A 22864-nucleotide genomic window follows, 5' to 3' on the forward strand; every position below is an offset into this window, starting at 1 on the left:
CTTATCAGGTCTCACAGATCCATGTACTAATGTATTCAGTTTGTATAGTGAAATTTGGTGACAGAGCCACTTACAAGTTTAGCTATTTAGCCTAATAAATCTTTCCCATTGTTAAGGAATATATATACACAGCGGGTAAAATAAGTATTGCACACATCACCAATTTTCTAAGTCAATCTATTTCTAAAGGTGCTATTGACATGAAATGCTCACCAGTTGTCAGTAACAACCCATCCAATCCACACAGGCAAAGAAATCAAACCATAGGTGTCCATAAATTAAGTTATGTGTAATAATGAGAAATGACTCAGGGAAAAGTATTGAATACATGAAGAAAGACAGATGCAAAAAGCCATTGTAAGTCATGACAGCAGCTGAAATCTATCAGTAATTAGAAAGCAATCCTGCCACTTAGGGAAAAATAATCTCAGCTGGTTCAATTGATTGCCTATAAAAAGGTGTCTCATTACCAAGGTGCCATCTCATGATGGGTAAAACGAGTGAGCAGTCTCAAGACTGTCGCAACCTTATTGTTGCAAAACATATTGATGGCATTGGTTACAGAAGAATTTCTAAGCTACTGAAGGTTCCAGTGAGCACTGCTGGGGCCATAATCCAGAAGTGGAAAGAAAATCATTTCACCATGAACCAACCATGACAAAGTGATCCATGAAACATTTCAGGCAGAGGATTGACAAAATTATCAGAAGAGTTGTTCAAGAGCCAAGGACCACCTGTAGAGAGCTACAGAAAGACGTGTCATCAGCAGGAACAATTGTTTCAAAGAAAACTATAAATGATGCACTCAACCTTCATGGCCCGTATGCACACTCACCTCGCAAAGGTCCATTGCTGCACAAAAAATATGTTCAATCGCATTTAAAGTTTGCTCAACAACATTTAGACAAGCATGTGAACTATTGGGAGAATATCCTCTTGTCAGATGAGACCAAAATTGAACTGTTTATATGGCATAACACACACCATGTTTGGAGGCCAAAAGGCACTGCATAACACCCCAAAAACGCCATACCAACAGTGAAGTTTGAAGGTGGGAACATCATGGTGCAGGGCTGTTTTTCAGCATACGGCAATCGCAAACTAAGTATAATTGAAGGAAGGATGAATAGACAAATGTACCAAGACAATCTTGATAAAAATGTGCTGCCATCTACCAGAGTGATGAAGCAGAAACGAGGGTGGACATTTCAGCAAGACAGTGATCCCCAAAACACAGCCAAGGAAACTTTCAATTGGTTTCAGAGAAAGACAATAAAGCTGCTATAATGGTCCAGTCAATCACCTGACCTGAATACAATAGAAAATTTATGGTAGGAACTAAAGTTCAGAGTTCATAGAAGGAGCCCATGGAACCTTCAGGATTTGAAGAGTGTTTGTGTAGGAGAATAGGCCAAAATAACACAGGAGCAATGCATGCGACTAGTTTCTCCATACTGGAGGCGTCTTGAAGCTGTCATCATCAACAAAGGCTTTTGTAGAAAGCATTAATGTTATTGAATATTAGTGTCATTTCTCATTATAACACATAACTTAATTTATGGACATCTATGGTTTGATTTATTTGCCTGTGTGGATTGGATGGGTTGTTACTGACATCTGGTGAGAATTTCATGTCAATAATACATGTGGATGACGCATCCTACGTTATCCACAGTGTTCCCCTTTGCGCTCCTGTGCAGGCGTACATCTCTCTGTCCTGCTGAGGGCAGAGCAAAGTACTGTTCTGTGCATGCGCGGGGAAAGGCCAAAGAGCGCTGGCGCATGTGCATAACAGTACTTTGCTCTGCTTTCGGCAGGACAGAGAGAAGTGCAGGAGCATGAAGAGGAACACTGTGTGGATGACGTAGTGCGCATCATCCACAAGAAGCAGAGAAGAAGGACGGCATCGCAAGAGAGGAGGAGCAGGATGAAGACCAGCGTTGCCGGTCGGACCAGACCGCCCTGTAGGGGAGTATAACAAAAGGCGTTTTTTTTGCTTTGGAGTCGATTATACAGCATTCTAATTCTAGAATGCTGTCACATGGGGCTGAAAAGTGGTGGCCGTAGGTTATATGGGAAAATCCTGGTGACAGGTTCCCTTTAAGTACATGCTCGGAACATACATTTACATGTAGATTAGGAGGGGGTTAGGAGGCTTTTCAATTTTCTGGTTACTAAAGCCTATTCAATCTATGCAATGTTCTAACATATCACTTTTCAAGATCTATTCTTGTCAGTGAATGGTAACATTCATTCTCACACATCAACTGTTCATTACACACAAAGTACTAAATAGATATACAAGCTATATTTGTTAGGATTACTATATGATCCGTCAACAGCATCTCCATTGCCTGTTGAATGTCAGAGTAAAAACTCATTGAAAAACAGTGAAAAGTTATGCAGATATATTACAAGGACTTGCAAGCCTATACATTTATTTGCTCACAATACAGCTATTGTTAGTCAAAGGTGGAGCTGGACTATAGAGGTAAACATCATCCCAATTACCTGGCAGTATGTCACTGTTCCGTGCAGCTATGTTTTTTACCTTCACTATCCCGGATTCTGCAGCCTGAAATACAGAAAGCACAAGATAAGATAAGAGCTTAAACTGGAGAATTACTGTGCTGGCCATCTTACATATACACAGTTGAATTATTGATGCACTATGTAACATTGCTGGGGTTTTCAAAAATTAAGGAAAAACCAAAAGATTAAAATAATAGCATATATATTATACATACACACACACACATACATACATATATATATATATATTGTAGCAAAGCCAGGTGGGACTGTGTTAAATCCTAGCACTGCAGGTCATAATTAGATGCAACCAGCCTAACTTTTTACAAGAACCAGGGCCTGTGTTCTCTAGTTTTGTCAACGATGGCGAGTGACCAATCAAAATGTGAGCTATAGCTGTGAGTGAGACATGCTAGGGTGTGACTCGGAATGGAGACTGCAAAGGTCAGCTAGGAAAACCGAGCAGCATGTGTGTGGAGATGCAGAGAAATGTTTGTAAGATGCAGCCTGTTCAGAATAAACTGTGCCCGGAGCTGACCACTTCTGTTTGGTGCTGGAAGCTGTTGGAGCTCAGGCTGAAGTGGATACCGAGACACAGCAGGAACGTACCTCTTCAGCGTATGAACTTAGCTCCTGGAGAAAGGACTGTAATATTTTAAGGTGAGCCCGCGCTGACATATGTGACTGCTGAATGATCTGTTTATTTAATGTTATACCTTTGTGCCCAGAAAAGGCGATTTTTGGTTTTGAATCCCTTGGAGTTTTATGAAAGCAATAAAACTGCACCAGTTTGGACCAAAACGCATTGCCTATGTGAACGCTACCTAATGCCTACCTGAGAAAGCAAATCCCTAAAATATACACTGCTCAAAAAAAATAAAGGGAACACTTAAACAACAGAATATAACTCCAAGCAGATCAAACTTCTGTGAAATCAAACTATCCACTTAGGAAGCAACACTGACTGACAATCGATTTCATATGCTGTTGTGCAAATGGAATAGACAATAGATGCAAATTATTAGCAATTATCAAGACACACTCAAAGGAGTGGTTCTGCAGCTGGGGACTGCAGACCACATCTCGGTAACCATGCTTTCTGGCTGATGTTTTGGTCACTTTTGAATGTTGGTTGTGCTTTCACACTCGTGGTAGCATGAGACAGACTCTACAACCCACAGAAGTTGCTCAGGTAGTGCAGCTCATCCAGGATGGCACATCAATGTGAGCTGTGGCAAGAAGGTTTGCTGTGTCTGCCAGCGTAGTGTCCAGAGGCTGGAGGCGCTATCAGGAGACGGGCCAGTACACCAGGAGACGTGGAGGGGGCCGTAGGAGGGCAATAACCCAGCAGCAGGACCGCTACCTCCGCCTTTGTGCAAGGAGGAACAGGAGGAGCACTTCCAGAGCCCCGCAAAATGACCTCCAGAGCAGGCCACAAATGTGCATGTGTCTGCACAAACAGTTATAAAACGACTCCATGAGGGTGGTATGAGGGCCCGACGTCCACAGATGGGGGTTGTGCTGACAGCCCAAAACCGCGCAGGACGCTCTGCATTTGCCACAGAACACCAGGATTGGCAAAGTCGCTATTAGCACCCTGTGCTCTTCACAGATGAAAGCAGGTTCACACTGAGCACATGTGACAGACGTGACAGAGTCTGGAGATGCCGTGGAGAGCGATCTGCTGCCTGCAACATCCTTCAGCATGACTGGTTTGGCAGTGGGTCAGTAATGGTGTGGGGTGGCATTTCTTTGGAGGGCCGCACAGCCCTCCATGTGGTCGCCAGAGGTAGCCTGACTGCAATTAGGTACCGAGATGAGATCCTCAGACCCCTTGTGAGACCATATACTGGTGCGGTTGGCCCTGGGTTCCTCCTAATGCAGGACAATGTCAGACCTCATGTGGCTGGAGTGTGTCAGCAGTTCCTGCAAGATGAAGGCATGGAAGCTATGGACTGGCCCATCCATTCCACAGACCTGAATCCGATTGAGCACATCTGGGACATCATGTCTCGCTCCATCCACCAACGTCACATTGCACCACAGACTGTCCAGGAGTTGGCGGATGCTTTAGTCCAGGTCTGGGAGGAGATCCCACAGGAGACCATCCGCAACTTCATCAGGAGCATGCCCAGGCGTTGTAGGGAGGTCATACAGGCACGTGGAGGCCACACACAATACTGAGCCTCATTTTGACTTGTTTTAAGGACATTACATCAAAGTTGGTTCAGCCTGTAGTGTGTTTTTCCACTATAATTTTGGGCGTGACTCCAAATCCAGGCCTCCATTGGTTAATAAATTTGATTTCCATTGATGATTTTTGTGTGATTTTGTTGTCAGCACATTCAACTTTGTACAGAACAAAGTATTCAATGAGAATATTTCATTCATTCAGATCTAGGATGTGTTATTTGAGTGTTCCCTTTAATTTTTTTGAGCAGTGTATATGCACACATAGATAGATAGATAGATCGATAGATAGATCGATAGATAGAAAATAAATATATATCTATATTAGATATAGTTAGGTCCAGAAATATTTGTACAGTGACCTAATCTCCGTGATTTGGGCTCTACATGCCACTATTATGGATTTAATATGAAACAACTGAAACGTAATTGAAGTGTAGGCTTTCAGGTTTAATTAAAAGGGTTAAACCAAAATAGCCTGTGAAATGTTTAGGAATTGCAACCATTTTTCTACAAAGCCTCCTCATTTTAGGGGCTCAATAGTAATTGGAGAAATTAATTTTACCATATATAAAATGTTCTTTTTTATTACTTTGTAGAAAATCCTTTGCAGGCAATGACTTCCTGAAGTCTTGAAGACATGGACGTCACCAAATGCTGGTTTTCCTCCTTTGTGATGCTTTGCCAGGACTTCCGTTGTTGCTTGTTTGTGGGTCATTCTGCCTTAAGTTTTGTCTTAAAGGGGTATTACCATCTCCAAGATCCTATCCCAATGTGTAGTAATAATAATATTACCAATTATTGGATGTTTTTTTTAAGGCTGATTAATGGTTTGCACCTTGTGGTGAACCCTTTTGTATTAGCTCCCATGAACTTTTCTCTTTATGGTATACTTCGATACTGAAACACATACTTACTGTAAAAGTGTTCTTCATTCGGGTGGATGTTGTGAAGAGGTTTTTCTTCATCATTCTGCCATCATCCACCACTTTTGTCTTCTGTGGACATCCAGGCCTTTTAGAGTTCCAAAGCTCACATGTGCGCTTTTTTTTTTTTTGCGCAGAATGTACCAAACTGTTGATTTCGTCACTCCTAACAATTCTGGTATCTGATTGATGGACTTCTTTTTTTCAGCCTAATGATGCTCTATTTCTCTTCCAATGAGTGCTCTTTTGACTGCATGTTGTGGGTTTACAGCAACAGCTTCCAAATGCAAATGCCACACCTGGAATCAGCTACAGACCTTTTACCTGCTGAACTGATGATGGATTAATGAGGGAATAGCCCACCCAGTCCATTAAAGAGTTTTTCAGATAATTGTTCAATTACTTTTGGTCCCTTTGGGCCATGTGCACACGTCGAGTATTTGGTGAATTTTTTACTTCAGTATGTATAAGGCAAAACCAGAAGTGAATAATAAAGTGGTGACGTGTTTCTATTATACTTTTCCTCTGACTGTTCAACTCCTGGTTTTGGCTTACACATACTGAGGTGAAAAGCTCACTAAATACTCAATATGTGCACGTGGCCTTATAAAGAGGTAGCTACATATTAAAGATCTGTAGTTCATAAACTCATACTCCAATTAAGATGTGAATACCCTCAAATTAAAGCTGACAGTCTGCACTTTGAGTGTTGTAGGGGAAAAAAAGGATGAGACAATACAGCACTCTTAAGTGGAAAAAATAGATGTATAAGTAAAAACACCTTTATTAGGAGAATAAAAGAAAAAATCATTAAAAAAAAAGTTAGCACATGGAGAGAATAGAACTGATGCGTTTCAAACACAATTAGTGTTCATAGTCGTAGCTAAAGGATTTTTTTTTCTACTAATAAAGGTGTTTTTACTTATACATCTATTTTTTTCCATTTAGTGGGTACTGTATTTTCTCCTCTTTTTTTCTGCATCTTGAATATGCTTTGTTAAAAAGCTAAAGTGCCAAAACTTGTGCCATTGTCCAAATATTTCTGGACCTAACTGTACATGTCTGCCTGATTGATCAGAGAATGACATCAGGTAGCACCAAAGATCCTGAGAAGACTAGTGGCCTACCTTCTGCTCCCCATGGAGAAATAGCCACATTGTATATAGGGTTATTCTCCGTTATTTTTGATTAAAGGTGGGCGGCACTTGAACAGATTGAGAGCATCTCTTGCCGACAGATGTTACTGAGCATGCGCCGCCGCCATTTTGCTGGAGTCAATTATTATTATTTTTTTTTTTAAAGACCACAATATTAACTGCGCATGCGCAGTATTTAAACTAGGAGGCAGGTCAGTGAAGGTTCAGTGACTTGTCATTTAAGCCCAGAATGATGACGATGAGGCCAGAGCACCTATAAAAGACCCACCCACAGTCCTGCAAACACAGATTAAACAACAACCACAAGACGGATTTCTTCAACCACGGTATCGTTTTAATCAGTGTAACAGCGCCAACCTGACAATACATGTAGTTTACTTACCAAAATCCTGATGACAGGATGCCTTTAAACTTCCAGAACTCCATTCCTAGAGATATGCCATAACACCCCAGAATAGCAAACAAAAATTTTCTCCAATGACTTATCTCCAAATATGCAGCAAAACGTGCATATCTTAAAAAAAAACACCCACTTTACCATTTTTCTGCTGCTCCCTTGCGTGCCTAGTCCCCAGATGGGTCAGTTTACTGGCCTCCATAGGTGACCTGGTGTCTACACATGTGAGTGCTGCAGCCAAATACAGTCTGTGGTGCTCACATGCCCTCATTGCTGGTGCTGTCTTTCTTTAGCCGATCAGCTATTGGTATCTTAGAAAATATTCACCGCAAATATGACCAGTGTGGAGCCACTAGTGTTGGGTTTTCTAATGGAAACCACAAAGTCACGGACAACTCATACCAACGAAAATGCTTGACGAAGCGCACTGACCTAGAATAGGATCCGTCATGGTTTATGTGCCATGCTGCACCAATCTTTCCAAAAGTACATGCTTTAAGAGTACCTAAACGTTCATTTATTATTTTTTTTAATTATAATTTTGTCCAGCTTGGAAAGTTATGAAACCTTGCAAATCACTCGATTAAGGAATCTGTCTTCCTTAGCCTAAAAAAAAAAAAACGCATGTAAGTGGCTTCCAAACCCCCACTTTTCCCCAGTCAATTTGCCTGCTTTTAGCTGCACTGATATCAGAAGATACTCATTTGGAGTACAGATGATGGCAGTGAGATGGTCAGCGCCTGTGTCTTCTGAATGTTCTGCCTCCTGCAGCAGGCTTATCCCTAGAGGTAGGGCCTCATTCAGACATCCATGACTTTTCATGTATGCAAAAACGGTGACAGTGTTTTTATCAGATTTTCATCAGTATCGCTTTTTATCACCGGTGTTTGGTCAGTGAATTTTAAGTATGAAAAAAAATAATTAAAAAGCTTCCCCTATACATTACAATGTTAATCACGGACACACCGCACACTGACGCAATCCATGTGTTTTCAGTGATTTGCTTGGACCCATGGATTTGTATGAGTAATTTCATCTATTATGCCCCCAAAAAAGACATATCTCTGTAATTTTTTTTTTTTTTTAGATATACAGTCCGCAAAATAACTTCAGAAGTATAAACAGCCACAATGTGTAATGGCCACGTGTGTAATATGTAAAAAACACATATAGAACATGTACGTGAAAATTGGATGTCTGAATGAGGTCTTAATGAGAAAGGTGACCCTTTCATTGCCATCATCTACTCCAAATGAGTACGTTCTGACATTAAGGGAGGCAAATAAACTGGGGGGGAAGCATGGGAATGGAAACTACATATATATATATATATATATATATATATATATATATATATATATATATATATATATATATATATATATATAGCTTATCGGTCCATGCTGGACAAAATTCTAAAAAATTTTTTAAAAAATTACCGTAGTTGGGAATTCTAATCATTCCTTATAAGTCAGGACATGCCTGATTAAAAATTGTGAAAACACATGTGCTGCTCACACTGACTTATAACTGTGCTAAAATCCAGTCCTCGGGGGCTGGTCTGTTGGAGTGGTACAGTATATTTACATACGCATGGCTGTAGATATGGAGTCGACATGTATATGCATCTCTATACAGTGCTCTATTTAGGTAGACAACCGGACTTTATGAAGATAAAGCTTTTCCAAGGGCCAATCTTGTGCCCGATGCTACGGCCAGCTGACAACCTAGCAAGAGTGCACATTCCTTCACCTACAGCTTCATTATCATTGGCAGCTCTTCTCTGTATACACCGGGGGAGAATGAACTGCCAACAAACAAGGATATTAATGTAAAGAATCTGATCACACAGCATTCGACTGCCCAATCATCATCCCGTATAAAAGGTCCTTAACTTACAGAAGCCCTAACAAGGTAGGTAAGCAACAACTGCAAATAGTAAAATAACATCAGTGTTAAAGCACTTTGCCTTACTTTTAAGTTGGTCTTTGCTCCTTTTTCACAAGAGCATAAGATAGCAAGGTATCGTATTGAAGCACAGATATTCCAATACTATATGCATTTTTCTTTCCGTAATATAAAAAAAGGAATACTGGAGGACATTATTTATGCTGTAAGATTTGTAATTTGATGTGCGCTGTGTTAATAGGGGTCTAGCACTGTGGTATTTGGAGTTGAGCGGTAGTAGTTGTAGCTGGTGACATGCCGGCATCACATTGGTTGGTGAGGTTCGGAAAGAAAACTTTTTGAAAACATTGGGTAGACGGGTAGAGACTGTGCTGTATGGACATAGGGGTATGTGTAAATTAATCAATGTGTATTGACTATATAGTCAGGATAATGGAAGTCTGGGCTACCGAGATCAGGAACTACTGCAGGATACAGGGCAAAATACACAGTGATTTGACTGATGGCTCCTTTCTCTTAAGTCACACAGCATAGAGTCAAGCAGAAGGAGGTGGTACTGGGCTGGGAATAGAGCTGGAGTGACAGAGGTTTCAGATCAACAGCCTCATTTGCACATCAATTCAAGTACTGATTTCTCTGTAATGGAGGAACGGTCTAGCCATGTAAAGGTATTGCTGGACTTGTCTTTGAAAGAGCTACAGTACATGTGCATATAAAGAGTTTTGAGGGAGAAATCCTGCTGACAGCTTCCCTTTAGGCTAAGTGCCCACGATGCAGAAATGCTCTGGATTTTTTCCTGATGTGGATTGTACATGCGGATTGTACATGCGTTTTCCTGCCAGGGACAAGCGGAAGTGAAGCGTTCTTCACAAGCATTTCCGCATGCGGGTTGACAAGTGCTTTCCAAGCGATTTTAGCATCACTTGGAAAGTGCTTGACAACTTGGTCACACTATATAAATGCCTGCAACCGGCATGGATTTAGATATGTGACCCGAGAGTATGTCAAAAAATAATTATATACTTACCCTCCGATGGCCCGCGCTGTCTTGCTTCGCTCGGTCCCGGCAGCCGGCAGTGGTACACTGAAGGACCTGCCGACGTCAGCGTTGCGTGACCCGTCACATGACTCTGACGTCAGCGCAGGTCCTTCATTCCATCGCGAAGTGCCGGGAAGCAAGGAGGAGCGCAGCGCGAGCCGCCAGAAGGTAAGTATATATTTATTTTTCATTTTATTCTTTTTTTACATCTTTTTTAATGGTACCTGGGTGTGGATGAGACTCCTCTCCTCTACACCCGGGTCCCATCCGCACATTAGAACGCGCCAATTACACAAGTACAGATGCAGTCTTGCGGAATTGGCGCGTTCTAATGCAAGTCAATGGCGGCGAAAACGCTGCGCTTCCGCAAAATAATTGGTAGTGCTGCGTTTTTTTCCGCAATGATAATCCGCAGCGGAAATTTCCGCAGCATGTGCACAGCACATGAGGATTATCATTTGGGAACATGGCAGGCCTTCTACCATGCGTTTTTTAAGCGTTTTTGCCGCTGCGGAAACGCTTAAAAAACGCATCGTGGGCACACAACCTTAATACAACAGGAAATTTTCGATCAAATCACCAATAAAGATGTAAAAAATTAACAATTTTAAAGTTGAAAGCAAGCACTTATGAAATTTGGACAGTCTTGTCCAGGATCTTTTAGCTATCTTAATCAAGAAATCATTTCAAGTAAGACCTATTGCTAGCTTTCCCTAAGAACTGGCTTGAGTGCTTGGGAATTATGAGTTTTCTCCTACAAGCAGAACTAAGATGCTTGTTCTCTTATACAAACATACAGGAGTTCTGCCAAAAATCACAGAAATCTTGTACCAGCCTCTACGAGTACACACATGGAGTGTCCCAAATATTCCACAGCTGCTCATCTCAGTGCTAGAAAGTAACAGTAAAGCATTGTTCGCTATTTCTCTACTAGGCAGCAAACAGCAGCTCAGTCACATAGACACTGGTTACAGGAGCTCAATTCTCCATAACTTCTGTGGGTTCTTCCATCACATAATACAAGGCGACAGTTTACTGAAGTCTGGCAGTAGCTCTGTTCCCTGACAGTGATATAGAAGTGACAGGGAGCAGATAAAACAAACCGATGTGCCTGAGCATACAGCCAAATCCAAGGTTTACTCACCTACAGGACTCGCTCACACCAGCGTATACATTGGACGAGTGCTGTCCGATTTTTTTATGGGATAGGACTCGGACCAATGTTATTCAATAGGGCAGTGCTGATGCACGATTTTTCACTTTGAAATCAGATGCCACTCACCAAATCGCTTATTATGGGTGTGTGGAAAACATTGGACTGCACTCAGATGACATCTGAGTGCAGTCTGATTTCTGCAGACTCACAGAAAGAGACATTTTGTTCTCCATCTTCTCCTCACCTTGTGCTACGGTTCTTTTAACCGAGAGGATCGGATCAAACTAAGCTGAGACTCTGAACAAACTCGGATCAGAGTGTCAATTGCATAATCGACTCGAATCTCTTAGATGAGAGAATCTAAGATTGTCTGACCGTAGCCTTACACTGAGATTGCAAGTGCCCAGTAGCCAAGTGGTTAGTCTCTTCAAGAGCAATGACCTGGGCGCTCTGCATTAAATCCTGTCCACCACTGTGTTTTGAGTGATGTCTGAAACATCCTCCAGATCACCATTACTGGAAGCGGAGGGGACGGATGAGCAAGCACAGGACACTGCGCACAAAGGCACCGCCCCCTGGACCCTTGCAATATGAGGAGGGATAAAGGGGTTGTCCACCATTCAAGGCAATTGTTTTTTCACTTAAAGAGGCTAATGCCTTACATAATTTTTTTTTTTTACTATAACCTCCCAACTCTTCTTCCCCTTCGCCGCCGCCCCCCCCCCCAAAAAACACACACTTTACTAAATGTCCCCGGGTCCAGTACTCTGTTACTGTCGGCAGCGCTGACATCACATTGACAGCACGGCAGACAGTCAGTGAGCTCAGCAGGAAGCGGAGCCGGGTGTTCTCTACACAGACAGGGCTGCCGAGCTCATTTACTGGCTGCAGTGCTGGCGACATGACATGAACACCCAACAATAACACACACCGACAAGAGCAGCAAAGTCTTAGCAGTGGACCCGGAAAGGGAGAGTAACAAGTGTTTTATTTGTATTGTTTTAGTAACAAAATGCGCGTGGGAACCAGGATTTTCTGAACAGGACAACCCCTTTTAATGCATGTATTTGGCACGAAAGTCATTTTTGCAATTGGGTTCAATAAGATTTTTCGCACTATGTTTCCTACATCGTCCATGTTGCGCTTTCTATTTCTGGCTGCAAAATCAGTTAACAGAGTATGAAAGTCTGGCAGGAAAGTTTAACTCTTTATCTGTCTTTTTCTGAGCTCCTCTCAGCTGGTGTATTGCCACAGACTACACAGACTGCCATTTTTTAATGTAACCTAATTGCAAAAATCATTTTTAGCCTCAAATAAATGCATTTATGTAAAAAAAAAATGTCCCCAAAGGTTGGCAACATGGATTCCATGTTTATGCAAACTCCATGACCATGCTCCTAGGTATGCTTCAGCGGCTCTTCCACCTACACAGCTTTCAGCAGTTTTGAGGGTTCGGAAATGCTCACATACTCTCTTTAAAAGGTCTACTTTCACTAAGACCCACACAATTTTCTTAAGTGTTGTCCCCAGGCCCTGACGCTTGAGCGAGTCCACTAGCTCATTTCTCAGCGGAGAAAGCAGTATCATATAGCACAAGGACCAGTATCACATACAGTACTGGGAAAGTTGGGGGTATTGTTACAGATTCAGCAGTAGGGCCCAGCAGCTTCAAGTTACGCTTCTGGGGAAAATCCCTCTTATTGCTGTCCATATGGCCTAACAAGACATATAGAAAGGGGATGTTATCTATAACAACACATAGTAATTTTGCCACCTTGCCCAGAGTAAGCAGGAACCCATTAAGTGTGAAAGTGATATAGTCTCTGGCATGAAGCGCCAGCGGTGGTGGGCACAAATAGGTTAGCCACCAACACTTCATGCAATTAGCAGATGACTGCAGTGTAAAGGATGGCAAATGTCTTTTTAGGAAGCGCAAGTCCCCCCATACAGATTAAATAAAAGTCTGCCGGACCGGCCAATTGTGCCAGGATAGGCCGACCATCTAATGTGTACGAGGCCTCCAGTCTCTTCTCCTGACAGATGATGTTGGGAGTAGAGAAAGATACGGCCTCTTTGGAAGGAACAGATCCTTTTGTTCATTGGAAAGATAGGCTGTTGCCAGAGGAGTCTAACTTTTCTTCCATTCTAAAAACGGATGCATAACAGAACCCAGGCAAACACTAAAATAATCAACTGGACCCCTCTGCTTCTGTTAGCACTAGTGAAGCAATGGATCCGTTACTGACAATAGTTCCATTTGCTCCTAAAAACAGAACAAGGAGAATATCAGATTTCAAGTGTGAATGTCGCCTAAACCTTAAAACACAGCACCATTTCCTACTTGTAGACACAAATCCTCCCATGTCGATAACACCAGAGTGATGTGACATCCACGGTTATGTCATATTACAGGACGCAGTATGATGCAATGCATTCACTAATGGGACACTAGTAATCACTGAGTTCTGAAAATGTTAAAGGGGTTGTCCACTGCAGCCAGTGTCACGTGAGACCTAGCGCCGACATCGCTTGGTATGGCGCCAGTGCATATCTTTTACTTTTATATTACATTGAAAATATAGTATTTAAGGAGTTGTCAGAGTAGTGAAAAACCCCATTAATGTAATTATTCACATGACTACGTTTTTGATGTGGATTCTCAAGTGAATCAGCTTTAGGCCTCGTTCACATCTGCATTAAAAAAAAATTCAGAAAAGTAGGACGAGTGTCATGTGAGTACAATGCGATTTTTCTCACCTAAAAACTGTATGACATTTGTTTTTAACATCATATTTTACATACTGTAATTCTCTATATAATTTAAAGCTAGTTTACAAACTAATAAGGTAATCTTATATACAGATATAGATATATATATATATAGAACAGGATAGATGTCCTGTAGACAGATATTTAATGTCACAAGCCCCTTACATATAATAAACTTGCACCCTTTAGTGCCTTTCATGTGGCGCTAAAGGTTGTTTAGCCTTATTTAACCTATTAAATAAATCATTTAAAAAATGAAGTCAGGTCCCCCCATTTTTGATAACCAGCCAAGGTAAATCAGACAGCTGCAGGCTTATATTATCAGACTGGGTAGGTCCCTGGTTATTGAGCCCTTCACAGCCTAAAAATACAAGCCGGCAGCCTCCCCAGAATTGGTGCTTCACATTAGATGCGGCAATTCTGGCACTTCGTCCCGGCTCTTACCGATTGCCGTGGTGCGGTGGCAATCAGGGTAATGGTTTATGGGGTTGATGTCATCTGTATGAGAAGACTGTCCAACTAGTATCCCATGAGGCTCAGACCCCAGCGGCTTTTAAAGCATGTTTTTCTCTGAAACATGGCAGCGTTTCAGAGTCAAGCATATGTGGCTGAGATCATACAGCCAATACCTGAGAGATCGCGCGGCATTTATCACACATCAGGTTCCCTTTAATATTCAGGCAAGCATGATGCATCAGTATGTGTAAGCCAAAACCAGAAGATGTGCAGACTTTCCATACAAATACTAATGCCAAACACTGACCATATTACTGTATTGTGAAAGTGGCCTCAATTATCTAAATACCTCGTGAGGGGCACACTGCTCACATGTTGTGCTTGTGATGGGACAGCCCCTCCATTACACAAAAAGGCATAAAAATATATTGCGCCATTTGGCTTGCAGGAGATCAGAGAATATACTGGATACATAGTTTATTATGGTTACAGTGTATTTATGAGGAGAGCGCTCCCCCTGCCTCCCCTCATCCACAGGACAGTTATTGCACATTCTTTAGACACCAAGAGGGCAAGGAAACCCTTCGGCACCCCGAAATAGACAAGGATACTAAGGGGTAAGAAATAGCCTTCCCCACTGTCTTACCGCTTAGATCATACATGTCAAACTCTGGCCCGCAGGGTGGTTTTATTTGGCCCGTGACACCAGAACCACCACCCCTATATGGGGCCATTACTCTGTATGGAGGACTACATGGGGCCCATTATTCTGTATGGAGGACTACGTGGGGCCCATTATTCTGTATGGAGGACTACATGGGGCCATTACTCTGTATGGAGGACTATGTGGTGCCCATTACTCTGTATGGAGGACTATGTGGGGCCATTATTCTGTATGGAGGACTATGTGGGGCCATTATTCTGTATGGAGGACTATGTGGGGCCCATTACTCTGTATGGAGGCCTATGTGGGGCCCATTACTCTGTATGGAGGCCTATGTGGAGTCCATTATACAGTATGGAGGACTATGTGGAGTCCATTATACAGTATGGAGGACTATGTGGAACCCATTATTCTGTAAGGAGGAGGATATAGGGCCCATTATACTGTATGGAAAGCTATGTGGGGCCCATTATACTGTATGGAGGCCTATGTGGGGCCCATTACTTTGTATGGAGGCCTATGTGAGGCCCATTATTCTGTATGGAGGACCATGTGGGGCCCGTTATTCTGTATGGAGGACGATGTGGGGCCCGTTATTCTGTATGGAGGACGATGTGGGGCCCGCTATTCTGTATGGAGGACTATGTGGGGCCCATTATTCTGTATGGAGGACTATGTGGGGCCCATTATTCTGTATGGAGGACTATGTGGGGCCCATTATTCTGTATGGAGGACTATGTGGGGCCCATTATTCTGTATGGAGGACTATGTGGGGCCCATTATTCTGTATGGAGGACTATGTGGGGCCCATTATTCTGTATGGAGGACTATGTGGGGTCCATTATACTGTATGGAGGACTATGTGGGGCCCATTATACTGTATGGCGCATCATGTGGGGCCATTATTCTGTATGGAGGACTAAGTGAGGCCATTATACTGTATGGAGCACTATGTGGGGCCCATTATTCTGTATGGAGGACTATGTGGAGCCATTATATTGTATACTGGTTGGCCCGCGACTTAGTCCAAGTTTTTCATATTGGCCCTCGGTCTGTTTGAGTTTGACATCCCTGGCTTAGATGGATTGTCACTACTGACCACATCTTGGATTCCAGGCGTCGCAGCAGAGAGCCGCTGTGCTCACAACATATATGTGCCATATATCAGATTATAGCAGCTACATGGTACACACGGTAAATAAATGGAAGATAACGTCTGTCAATTTCCAGAATATAGCCAGTGATCAACTTTACGGTATGGCATATATACAAAATCCCTGTTCTTCAACCATAACGTGCCTCCATTCACTGCTGTATTATGGTGTCTGATGAAACATGGCGTGGTTTTCTTTCTGTCAGATTCATAAAGAAATGAGCAAAAGAAAATAGTATCTATTGTTTGATGTCTGACACTGGAGAAATTAGATCCAAACGTGAAACTCGAGCCCTCACTGAAACTGTATAGGTAGGGGCTGTGAAGCAACATGCAAATAAATGGAGAAAAAAAGACAGGACAGAAAAGCCAACCTGGTCACCTCATATTGCTGACATTCATACTTGTCAGATGAACACAGAGAATGAAGGACAATGACATGTCCAATGAGCCACTGGGTTATAAAGCACATGAGTGCGGCCATAGTGCTTACATACAGCGGTGTATCACACAATGACAAGGAGTCAGCGGCTTTATGGCATCCAATCTCTGCCAATCCGGCACCGATGGCAGAATCTGTTATGCTATTAATATCAGTCATAGAGATGTGAGGACAGATGTATACAAGGTTGTAAGCAGCCACTGTGTATAGGAATATACTGCAAACCAAACTCTGTGGGTCGTTTCTATTGATGTCCCTACACCATTCCCTGGTGGCCCTCCAAACAGGTCAAAATGGTTCATGGTTCCAGGACAAGAATATAGGGAGGACACAAGGTCACCTGCCCTGCAATCTCTACATTCGGGAGCTAAAGGCCTTCCAAGAATTCAGACGTCTCTGAAAGTCTCCTGAACAGAACTCAACAGCCTCACAGGCCAATAAAACGCTATTGAGTTTGGGTCAGGATTGAAGCGACCACGTCTGTACATCTCAATCCATACATGGACTCGGTTTCACAGACGTCTGAATTCGGCTTTAGGGTAAGTTCACACTGAGGTGTTTTTTTTTCAGGAGTTTTTGGACCTCAAAATGGGCGGAAACTCTCCAAATCCTCCTGAAAAGTTCAAGTTTCCGCTCCAAACCTTCACCAAAAACAGTGTGAACACAGCCTTAGTATAATCGCATAGAGTTTTTTTCATATGGATTTTGAAGATCAAAATCCACATAGAAAAATCTCTGTGTGAACATATTCTTACAGTATGGTTCCATGGGATGATTTGCTCTGGGAGAATGAGCAGCAAAACCCATTGTGTGCACATGTGAGCACTGTTATGCTGCAGAGTTTATGTGTGGCGTGTGAATGAGACTTTTCACAAGCATTGAGCTGTCGGCTGACATACGGCTGTATGGGGAGAGGAGCGATAAAAGGATTGCACGTTTACATTCATTGTTAATTATTTTTCAGATTTTCACAGGAGATTCCACCTTTTCAGTCTGCAGGTCAAATCCCCAGAAAAAACACAACTGCAGAAACATCTGAGATTTCCAGTGAGATTCACATCGGAAAAAAAATTACTGGCGTAGATATCTCTATAGCCTCCATAGTCACACGAGCCTATCTGTCCTCTATGTGGCTGCTGTAAGGTGTCTGACATTCTGGGGTCTATAGGATGGGACAGAGGGCGCGCCTGATCCAGCCCTGTATGGCGCTGCGTGTCCCTGGTTTAGAATATCATTTGTTTCTACTTAGGTCAGTAATATTATAATGAAAGATGCACTCCATATAGGACACACAGTACAGGGAACGTATAGATCACATCGCACACACTGACCAGATTGCACATACACGCAGGGCTCTGGAGTCGGAGTCTTGGAGTCGGAATAAAATGGACCAACTCCAACTCCTAAAATATATAATAAATTGGGTACGGTAATTCAATGCAGTTTGTGGGGAATATTTTTTTCATAAGAATTTGGGAAAGTTATGAAATGTCCTATAAATGTCTGTCCTATTCCTGATCTAAGGGTCTAGACTTTTAGCTGAGATGAATCTGTGCTACAGTAAATTTATCACTTACACATGAGCCGTGTATGAGGGAGTCGGAGAGTCGGTGTCAGGGAAATTGAGGAGTCTGAGGTTTGGCTTACCGACTCCACAGCCCTGCACACAGATCGCATCCCACTAAATTAGAATATCATCAAAAAGTTAATTTCAGTTTGTCAATATAAAAAGTGAAACTCATATATTATATAGAGTCATTACAGAGTGATCAATTTCAAGTGTTTATTTCTGTTAATGTTGATGATTATGGCTTACAGACAATGAAAACACAAAAGTCATTATCTCAGTAAATTAGAATTAAGAAAAAACACATGCAAAGGTTTCCTAAGCGTTTACAAAGGTCCCTTAGTCTGTTTCAGTAGGCTCCACAATCATGCAGAAGACTGCTGACTTGACAGATGTCCAGAAGGCAGTCATTGACACACTCCACAAGGTCCCAGAGCCCCAATTTTCATTTGGAAATCAAGGTCCCAGAGTCTAGAGGAAGAGTGGAGAGGCCACAATCCAAGCTGCTTGAGGTCTAGTGTGAAGTTTCCACAATCAGTGATGGTTTGGGGAGCCATGTCATCTGCTGGTGTAGGTCCACTGTGTTTTATCAAGACCAAAGTCAGCGCAGCCATCTACCAGGACATTTTAGAGCACGTCATGCTTCTCTCTGCCGACAAGCTTTTTGGAGATGGAAATTTCATTCTCCAGCAGGACTTGGCACCTGTCCACACTACCAAAAGTACCAATACCTGGTTTACAAACAACAGTATCACTGTGATTGATTGGCCAGCAAACTCGCCTGACCTTAACCCCAAAGAGAATCTATGGGGTATTGTCAAGAGGAAGATGAGAGCCACCAGACCCAACAATGCAGATGAGCTGAAGGCTGCTATCAAACCAACCTGGGCTTCCATAACACCTCAGCAATGCCTCAGGCTGATCATCTCCAAGCCGCATTGATGGAGTAATTCATGCAAATGGAGCCCCGACCAAGTATTGAATGCATTTTATATGTGATACACCAGGTATACAGGACACCTCAATTCTTATTTAACATAGGATTTCATTCAAGTCCCCACTGTCCTAGATGCAAAACTAACATAGCAGATATGCTTCATATGACGTGGAACTGTCCTACCTTGGTGTCCCTTTGGAAGAGTGTTGTAGCAATGATTAACAGGGTTTATTGAATTGACATAGAGCTTTCACCATTAGTATGTATATTGGGATATGCTGAAGATCTGACTATTGATTGAATACAGTAAAATTGCGGCGGCACGTATGTTATATATGGCAAGAAAATTGATAGCCCAAAAATGGATAGCAGATCAGGAGCCTATGATATCAGAATTTATTGATAAAGTTGACTGGCTAGTAAATTTGGAAAAAGGTATATACCTAACAAGAGATGCTATCTCCAAATTTGACAAGATATGGGGTCTATGGATTGATGGTTCTGGTTTGACATCTAGGGAACTGAGGAGATTTTGCCTCGGCTTGCTCTGAGTTACATTTATATGATGCCTCAAATTAAACTTCTTTGAAAATTAACTAAAATGTTATTAGCACTTCCACAAGTTATATGTAATTGGATTTACTACTGTTTCTATGTACAAATATTTGTTCAACTAATTATGCTGGTTTTGCAGAGCCAAGATGTATAAATAACTCATGCTTAATGCTTCTTGAGGTTTGGGGGTGCTGTTTTTTCCTTTTTTTTATTTTTATTTTTTCCTTTGCGAAAATCTTTATAAAAATCAATAATAAACATTTGAGTTAATGAGTTAAAAAAAAAGGTATTGAGTGCATTTACTGACAGGTCTGTGGAGTCGGTAAGCCAAACCTCCGACGACTCAATTTCCATGACACCGACTCCCTCATACACGGCTCATGTGTAAGTGATAAATTTACTGCAGCACAGATTCATCTCAGCTAAAAGTCTAGACCTTAGATCAGGAATAGGACAGACATTTATAGGACAATTCATAACTTTCTCAAACTCTTATGAACAAAAATATTCCCCACAAACTGCATGGAACTACTGTACCCAATATATTAAATATTTTAGGAGTTGGTCGATTTTATACTGACTCCACAGCCCTGCTTACTGAACATTAAGAGAACATTTCAAATTTAAAAAAAAAATTTTAAAGCCGTTGTTAGGGTATGTGCACACGATGCAGAAATGCTCAGGATTTTTTCCTGAGCGTTTCTGCATCTCTCTGGCAGGAAAAAACGCATGCGGATTGTACATGCGGTTTCCTGCCAGGGACATGCGGAAATGAAGCGGTCTTCACTTTCATTTCCGCATGCGGGTTGACAAGCGCTTCCCAAGCGATTTTAGCATCACTTGGAAAGTGCTTGTCAACTTCACACTATATAAATCCATGCAGCCGGCATGGATTTATATAGTGTGTGATGTCAAAAAATAAATATATACTTTACCCTCTGATGGCCCCCGGTGTCCTGCTTCATCGGTCCCGGCTGCCGGCAGTGAAGACTGTAGGACCTTCCGACGTCAGCGTCACGTGACCCGTCACATGACTCTGACGTCAGCGAAGGTCCTTCTTCATTCAACCGCGAAGTGCCCGGGAAGCCGGCAGGACGCAGCGCGGGCCGTCAGAAGGTGAGAATATATATATTTTTTATTTTATTGTTTTTTTTTTAATGGTACCTGGGTCTGGATGAGAGTCCTCTCATCCACACCCGGGTACCATCCGCACATTAGACCGCATGAAAAGCGCATCAACATATACAGTGATGCGGATTCCATGCGGTCTAATGCAAGTCAATGGCGGCAAAAGAGCAGCGTTTCCGCAAAATTAATTGACATGCTGCGGATTTTTGACCGCAGCGTTTACGCTGCGGAAAAATCCGCATCATGGGCACAGCACATGCGGATTTCCATTGGGGAACATTGCTTCCCTTCTACCATGCGTTTTTCATGCGTTTCCGCGGCGTTTACGCAACTGCAAAAACGCCGCGGAAACGCATGAAAAACGCATCGTGTGAACTCAGCCTTATAAAGTATTCTAATATACTGAGATAATGACTTTTGTGTTTTCATTGGCTGTAAGCCATAATCATCAACATTAACAAATAAACACTAGGAATAGATCACTCTGTAATGACTCTATATAATATATGCGTTTCACTTTTTGTATTGAAGAACTGAAATAAATTAACTTTTTGATGATATTCTAATTTAGTGAGGAGCAGGGGTGGATTAAGAGTAGCCAGGGCCCCGGGCAGTTTAGAACGTGTGGGCCCCTGGGTACCCAATGGATCACGTGACATGTCACATGATCCCTTTTTGATAGATCATGTGATAGGTCATGTGAATAACATAGAGGAGCTCTGGTGCATATCTGTAGATGGAAAAAGACAGAGATAGTGGCGTGCATACCGCACAGCGCAAAATTTTCCCTTGTGTACAGCACTATATAAAATAGAGCAGGGGTGGGGGTTAATTTTCCCACCCACTGGGCTACATGAGAGACCTTGACTGTTGTGGAGGCCGAACCAATAGGCTGAAATTAATTATGCTCAATATTAATATATAATTATTTTTTTTTACATTATTTATATGACTTAATATTGAGCACAATTAAGTATGTGAACATCCCCTATATAGCCCCCTAGATACAGTACGAGGCCGCACGTAGCCCCCTAGATACAGTACGAGGCCGCACGTAGCCCCCTAGATACAGTACGAGGCCGCACGTAGCTTCCTATATCCAGTATGAGACCGCACGTAGCTCCCTATATCCAGTATGAGGCTGCACATAGCTCCCTAGATACAGTACACATACACGCAGTCTTGTACACACACGCAGTCAGGCAACAGCAGGCATGCGCATGCAGTCACATACACATGCAGACACCAGCAGGCATGCACATGCAATCTTGTACACACACGCAGTCACACACAGTCACGCGCACCCATACAGTCATGCACATGCAGTCACACACAGTCATGGATACACATGCAGAGTTGCACATTACGGGTCGCAAAAATGTGCACACACAAACATATACAAAGACACATACGGACAAGCAGATTTGAAGATGTACACAAAAATACATATAAACAGACATATCACACATACATAGATATACACACAGACACTGTCACACATGCATGACACTCACCATCCCTGCTCAGCTTACTTACAATTCTGCATTGTGTGTGTGTGTGTGTGTGTGTCATATATACATATAGACACACACACATATACATCTACAAATACATACACACAATTCAACATACATAGATATATTCACATATATACAACCTCAGATACATACAAATACATTATCCCAGCTTTTACATCCCTTGATTGGAGCATCCAGACACATAGCGCTCACCTGCTGAGCAGCTTGCCTCTGTTCAGGTCCGGTCCAGCCCACACTCCTGGTTGGGATCATGTTATTCAAGTCTCCCGCGCTCCGTAACATGGAGGCTCGCAGACACGACCGCGCAAAGCATAGTGTGTCACGCTGCTGCGTCTGCTATACCATGATGC

At 42.4% G+C, this 22864-nt stretch overlaps 1 protein-coding gene across 2 annotated transcripts in view; it reads right to left on the reverse strand.

Moving 5' to 3' along the window:
* The window catches only part of MON2 (MON2 homolog, regulator of endosome-to-Golgi trafficking), a 144066-nt gene that overhangs the window by 108952 nt on the left and 12250 nt on the right, over window positions 1-22864 (reverse strand). For both annotated transcript variants that reach the window (XM_073651592.1, XM_073651591.1), the window contains exon 2: window positions 2512-2575. In XM_073651592.1, the coding sequence (XP_073507693.1) occupies window positions 2512-2575 (64 nt within the window). The remainder of the gene's footprint in view (window positions 1-2511; window positions 2576-22864) is intronic.

This window comes from Phyllobates terribilis, unplaced genomic scaffold (genome assembly GCF_046119375.1).
Source record: "Phyllobates terribilis strain yellow unplaced genomic scaffold, ASM4611937v1 Scaffold_11__3_contigs__length_659146591, whole genome shotgun sequence".
NCBI lineage: Eukaryota > Metazoa > Chordata > Amphibia > Anura > Dendrobatidae > Phyllobates > Phyllobates terribilis.